Source organism: Balaenoptera acutorostrata, chromosome 20, assembly GCF_949987535.1.
Source record: "Balaenoptera acutorostrata chromosome 20, mBalAcu1.1, whole genome shotgun sequence".
Taxonomy (NCBI): domain Eukaryota; kingdom Metazoa; phylum Chordata; class Mammalia; order Artiodactyla; family Balaenopteridae; genus Balaenoptera; species Balaenoptera acutorostrata.
The window spans coordinates 44,857,498-44,864,435 of record NC_080083.1 but is presented as its reverse complement, the minus strand read 5'-3'; the positions used below and the strand labels follow the sequence as shown (position 1 = coordinate 44,864,435).

At 46.7% G+C, this 6,938-nt stretch overlaps 1 protein-coding gene across 1 annotated transcript; it reads left to right on the top strand.

Annotated features, from left to right (window-relative positions):
- The first annotated feature begins 894 nt into the window (after positions 1-894).
- RPL19 (ribosomal protein L19) lies at positions 895-5,341 on the top strand. The gene is made up of 6 exons (XM_007177532.2): positions 895-1,038; positions 1,998-2,104; positions 3,509-3,631; positions 4,260-4,380; positions 4,763-4,873; positions 5,132-5,341. The coding sequence occupies exons 1-6, from the start codon at positions 1,034-1,036 to the stop codon at positions 5,253-5,255; spliced, it is 591 nt and encodes a 196-aa protein (XP_007177594.1). The 5' UTR covers positions 895-1,033; the 3' UTR covers positions 5,256-5,341.
- The last annotated feature ends 1,597 nt before the right edge of the window (positions 5,342-6,938 follow it).

Here is a 6,938-nt window from a genome sequence, read left to right as displayed (position 1 = left end):
CCAGGGAATTCCCTTCCCTTCCTCTTTTTGACCTTCTCAGCTCTATTTAGCAGCCAGGAAAAGTTCAGATGATAGATACGGGATTATCAGCTGGAGCAAAGCAAGGAGCTGGAACCAGAACTCAGATCAATGTTTCTTGGACCCTGGAATGTTCTCCTTAGTTTTTTGCCTTGGACGCTCCAGAGCAAGAGGAAATAACTATGAGAGGGCCTGTCATTCGATTTTTCTTTTTTAGACTTTCGCAACTATTCATTCACTCACTCGCTATTTCTCAAGTGCTTACTACGTGCAAAGCTCCATGGCCGCTGGAATACAGTGTGAGCCAAACCAAAGACTGGATCCCGCCATCAAGGAGCTTGTCTTAATGCCTTCTTTTGCAAGTTGCAAACGTTAACTCATGTGATTTTCACAATTAGGCGACGTATATATTAGAACTAGGTACACTATACACAAGAGGAAACTGAGGCACTGAGAGATTTAGAGCCCCAGTGGCTCAAAAACATACACTAATGTCTTTGGTGATCTATTCTGCGCTCCAGGGGCTGCCAATTACCGGGAGAGTGAATAAAAGGTTGCTTTTGTCTGATATCTGCCCTCATTACTCTCTCTTGCTTCATTTTTTTCTCGCTGACAAAACATCCTTCCACAGAAGCCAGTATGCCTGGGAGGAATGGGCCGCTCTAGTAAAACTACTTTATCCCGCCTGCGCAATCCAGCTGACTTCCGGCTTCCACTGCCCACGTGATCAGATACCCTTGCTGCGCATGCTTAATAGGAAGTTGGACTATACCATTTTGCCATACCGAAGGGAGATACTTTCTATGTTTTAAAGTTTAAAACCGATTCCTGATATTAGACTGCTATTATCCCGGGTATTTACAGAATATATAAGTAAGTTTAGGGTGGCGGAAGATTAAAGGACCGGAGGGGAATACGGGCGAAAGCGGAGCGGGGGGTGGGCTCTCCCCTTCACAGATAATGGGAGGAGCCTGGCAAGAGCAAGTTCTTTCCTTTGGCCGCTGCGGTCGCAGCCATGAGGTAAGGGCTCTCGGGTCTCTGATAGTGATTGATTCTGGCTGCGGCCGCACTGCGGGGCTCGGTACCGCAGCCCATGCTGGAAGAGACGGGGTGGAGGCGGCCCTGAAGCGGCGCGTCCCGGAGCTTGGGATAGGCCGGAGCACACTAGCTCCCAGCCTCGAGAGGAGGGGGTGGGGGAGCGTTCCCGGAGCTCTAGGACGGGGCAAAGGCGGGCTTCGCGTCCCACACGTGTCTGAGGAGACCCACGCGGGCAGAGGAAAGGCGGCGGCGGGGACTGGGCTGTGGCCCCCTTACTCGCTGGGTCGATCTATGGCTCCGAGCCGATCTCTGTTTCCATGTGACGTAAGACAGGTCGCGAGTAGGCCCCAAGCCTCCGACTGCCGAGAGTGAAACGATCCCTAGGACCTTGATGCCTTCTACCCCGTACACCCGTCATAAGAAAAATTTTAAGGCTAGTTTATTACTGGGATAAGAAAGGGAAAACGAGCCCAGGAAGCAAAGGACTAGATTAACTAGCAAATCAGGCCCACTGGCCTCGGATTCTTCACGTTAAACACTTGTCTTTAGTGCTGGGTACCAGAAAGGGCATAGGCCCGCTGTTCATTCCAATTGTATCCGTTAATCTCATTTTCCAGAGGAGAAAACAGACACAGAGAATAAGACATAACCTAGAGGTTGTCGACATCCCAGGGTGGGCTGTTGTCCCTTACAGGAACGCACAGGCAAAGCTTTACAAAGGTCTTGGTATAGGGAAGATTATTAACCTGGGGCTGCATCGTGGGTGGCAAAAGTCTGGGGGGACATGTTTGTCTTTAGTACTAAATGCATATACACATGCACCTCCCCCCCCCTTATGTTTCACAACATTAGAAGACTTTGAAGGGCAGGTCTTGTTGGGGATGCTCATTCTTGCCCAGGAATGGTTTCCAGGACCTGATAGTGTTTTCTGTTTGTCACAGTATGCTCAGGCTTCAGAAGAGGCTTGCCTCCAGTGTCCTCCGCTGTGGCAAAAAGAAGGTCTGGTTGGACCCCAATGAGACTAATGAAATCGCCAATGCCAACTCCCGTGAGTTCTTGGGGTCTAAGTTCCTTCTTCATCCTACCCCTTTCTCATCCTTTGTGCAATGAAAGGTGACACGACTGTGTTAACTGTTAACGAACCTAGGAGAGCTCATAGTTTGGGGGGGGTTATAAAATGGAGGAGTCACAGAAGTATGGAATGCCAGACGTTCTCTTCCTGCCACTTGCCAGAATGACAGGATGGAAGTTAATGGAACCACCCAACGTTATATTAATAAATATCGCTAGAGTGGATGTTCTGTTTTATAGCTGTGAGGAGGGTTTGTGAAGAGACAGTACAAGGACTGGGGCGGGGTAGAGATGGCCGATGAAGTGATGAATTGGAAAGACCTGGGGCCTCAGACTTTGTTAGAGGCCTGTTTGCATATAATTCAAAGTAGTAAGACTGTCAGTCCTGCAGATAACATCAACATGCCCACATTACTTCAACATAATATTGTTACAGGGAAAAGTATTCAATGACATTGTTTAAAATTGTAAGGCAGACTTTATTCAGAATAATTGCAATAGTTACAGGGACCAATGGGATTTTACTTCGGGGGAGAGAGATTGAGCTCAAATCAGAATATAGCATGGGCAAGTAGGAATTTATAGCCAAGGAGCATGGTGTAGGGGATCAGCGGATGGAAAATTACTAAGAGGGCGATAAACTATAATGGAAAAGAATGAATATATATATATATAAAGAATGTATATATGTGTATAACTGAATCACTGCTGTACAGCAGAAATTAACACAACATTGTCTTAATTGTTTCTTTTTAAAAAAAGAAAGAAAATTACTAGGGAAACAGAGGTAAGGGGGATTCTGGCCTGGGTGGTCAGATATCAAGGGTAGGGGTTTCTGCTTAACTAACTTAAGCAGAGTTTTTACTAAAACTAGAATTTCCAAGGAAGTGTACAGATGGGCCTAAGAGAAGCTTCAGGAACCTGAAGTTTAGTCAAGGAAAGTTCAAAGTTTGAAACTTTGGTCAAACTTCAGGAAAGTTTGGTCAAGCAGGAATCTTTGTGAATATGAGGGAAATCCTTTACCTGTTTGGGTTTGTGGTGTTGTACTGTGTGCTCAAAAAATCCTTATTTTAGACTGGTAGCTAATAGGTGAAACAGGATCTGAAGGACTAGGCCGTATTTGTATCCTATTTTGATCACATATCCCCAAATGTGTATATTTTGAGTGTGCTGTAAAACATCTAAAAGGCTAGAGGTTTTTTGTTGTTGTTGCTGTGTTTTGTTTTTTAAGAAAGAAATAGAAGTTCTCCAATTTCCACCATTTTTGAAAACCAGGGATGTGAGCAGCGTCTCTGGCATGTCCTGTTTGGACTCTGGGTTGTGATGGGTGTACTTGGGGCTAGGCCCCACCTGACTGACCAGGTGCATTGTGGTTTCCCAGGTCAGCAGATCCGGAAACTGATCAAAGATGGGCTGATTATCCGGAAGCCTGTGACGGTCCATTCCCGGGCTCGATGCCGAAAAAACACCTTGGCTCGCCGGAAGGGCAGGCATATGGGCATAGGTAAGTACATTCTTCCCTTTACTCCAAGACTTTGGGAATGATAAATGATTAAGTCTAGACTAGGATATATTCAGAAACCTTTCGCATTCTGACTCATTTTGAGCCCTTTTCCTACTCCATGATACTTGGTGTGTTTTTCTCTCTGCAAATCAGAAAGTTGGCACTGGTGTTGGAGTTGAAGGTATCGGTAGAAAGAGGTCACATTTATTGAGCACCTGTACCCTGGTACCCTACCCATCCATTCTACTGGGTGCTTGAGAACTGTCCAATAAATCCTAAACCCGCTTCCTAGGGTCAGGATGACCTAGGGAGATGAAGGTCACATCACCTTTTTAAAGCCCTCCCAGCTTACCATACTGCCTTGGTGCATGCCCTGTCATATCCACATTCTGTGGAGTGAATGGGGAATAATTGCTTTGTTTATGCTTCCTTAAAAATTGAGTAAATGAAAGAAATTAAATACTTGGGGTCATCATCTGTAAAGTGGAAATAAAGCTACTTAAAGTGAGGTACAACTCTTGGCACATGACCCAAAGAGTTTCAGAAATTGGTAGCTATTGTTGTGACTAGTCAGCTGGCTCTAGTAACCCAGATGCACTACAGTGGGCCTGACTCATCTTCCTCGTAGGTAAGCGAAAGGGTACTGCCAATGCTCGAATGCCCGAGAAGGTAACCTGGATGAGGAGGATGAGAATTCTGCGCCGGCTGCTCAGAAGATACCGTGAATCTAAGAAGATTGACCGCCACATGTAAGTACCTTCTCTCAGGCCCACGAAGACCCATTGCTGTTTCGATGGCTTGTTCTTTGCACAGATACAAGCTCTGTCTCATTGGCCTTGGGGAGAGAGCCATGTGTCTTGGTATTTTCTAAGAAAGTTCTTCTATTCTGTCCTGTTCTTCTGCCCACATACACCATCAGGACAGCCCAAGAAATAAGTTTATCTGCCAGGTGAGCTCTTCTGTCTAGAAATTGCACAAAAAGTCCTGGTTTGGGCGAAAGACGTCCCTGCAGCAAGAAGAGAGAAAAGGAACCCTGCATGCTTAGGGGCCTTGTGTAGAGGAGCAGATCACAGGCCAACCTCTGTGTTGATCCCATTGCTGACCAGAACCTCTAATCCTTGTACCCTACAGGTATCACAGCCTGTACCTGAAAGTGAAGGGTAATGTGTTCAAAAACAAGCGGATTCTCATGGAACATATCCACAAGCTGAAGGCAGACAAGGCTCGCAAGAAGCTTCTGGCGTAAGTTTCTTTAGGAATTGGTGTCTGTCACAGGGGCAAGTTCTGAGACATTTAAAATGTGCTGATGTCTAATCTTGATTTACATGCAGTCTGTCCAGAATACAGTTGTTGTGTTAGAGGTATATGCTGCTCTGCCCTGTACATACCCACATACCAACTACCATCAGTGTCAGGGTAGTGTGGGGACTATTGGCTAGTTGAAGCAGGAGCTCTCGGTGTCCCCAGCAGCTCACCCGTCTTCTCTCTTCCATTACCCAGGGACCAGGCTGAGGCCCGCAGGTCTAAGACCAAGGAAGCCCGCAAGCGCCGTGAAGAGCGGCTCCAGGCCAAGAAGGAGGAAATCATCAAGACTCTGTCCAAGGAGGAAGAGACCAAGAAATAAAGTTCTCCTTTTCTTCTCTGTACATAGTGGCCTCAGCAATTACATGCATCACTCATTCAATAAAAAAACAAGGCTTTATCTGCCTACCTCTCTGCTTCCAGTTTCTGGCTGCTTGGTGGGTCTTCACTGTTTACAGGGCCAGAACTGAGGAATGAGATACAGGCCCTTCCCTGGGTTCCTGCTTCATTTCTTCCTTGGCTCCTGGCCTCTAGTCAGGCTCATGCCCCCTCCATCCGTGGGGTGTGGGGCCTACTTTGAAGGGAGGAGAGGAATGGCTTCTACCCAAGCCTCAAAGACTGTGCCTCAAAACTGCCCTTTTCAGCAGAGCACGAGTGGCACCTCAGACATGGTCTCAAATGTTGGTTGGGAACCAGTATTCAGTTGTGACATGAGTTGTCACATTATTTTAAAACAACAGAAAATAATATGCTTGCACTGCTCAACTGCACTGAGGTTCAAGGTTGTGGTCTACTGCCTTGGAACTCCAGGACAGTGGGAATTTGAACCACCACCAGTCCAGAAGGTATGATCTGGACTTGAACTGCTGACTACTGCCTAAGCTGTCTTTAGACAGCCTTATTGAGGTAGAACTGAAGCTGTCATCTTGAGCATCCCAATTTCTATTTCTAAACTTTTTTTCTTTCCTGTCCTTAAAAGTATTGCTTCCTGTTTTGTTTTTTGGTTTATAACCATCAAAAATGGCCCAAAGAAAAAGGCTTTCTCAGCAGAAATTGGAATAAAGGGATATAATATACACACTTGTCACAGCAATTTTGAGTTACTTAATTCATATCCCTTTTTGCAAATGAGAAGTAGGTTTTGTTTTGCCTATTAACTGGTAGTAGTAACCACCAATGAATTTTTCAGTGAAGTATCTGCTCTGTGAGCCAAGTACTGAGGCACTTTACACTGACTTGTATTGATTCTATAATCTTCGCAACATTGTAAAGTAGGGTATTAGCTTCTCCGTTTTGCAGATGAGAAAAGAGGTGAAGCCACATGTTGGATTCACCTGTTAAGACGGCCTGAATGGGAAAAAATGGATTCAAGATGAAGTAAGACAGGACTTTGTAGACTGATTACGGAGGCCTCAGGCAGAAGGCTGGCTTGGTCCCCAGGCCTTGAGCTTTGGAGGACTGGGCAGGAGATGCCTTTGGTGATCAGGAGAAGAAACTAGTGGTGGGGAGAATCCCTGGAAGAGCCGAGTTGAATATTTTGAGTGGGTGGCAGTTTGAGTGACAGGTGTCCAGGTGGAAGGGGTCAGTCTGCCAGTTAAATACAGGAGCGTCAGCTCAGGTGAGAAGTCTGGGGAGGAAAGTTGGGCACAGCTATGACTGGTGTGCCCGTCCTGGTTACCTCCCTGCGGTCTACTGGTCTCTGAGGAACTCTTGCTTGTGGGGAGTAATGCGAAGGCTAATGAGGGGTCTTCAGGATGTGTACTGGGCACATGTTTCCATCTGCACTTGCGTGGGAAAGGCAGGGCTGAAGCGATCCTGGGGGCAGCAGACCTATCCCCAGCTCTGCCTGCAGTGTCCTCGTCCAGTCTGGACAGGTGGGGATGTGGGTAGCCCAAGGCAGGGAGGCCCGGACAGAATAGTCCAGACAACTTCCATCACCACCCACGTGCATCAGAGCCCCAGCTGAGAGGACACTGATTTTTGGTCTGCCTGTTTCCACCATAGC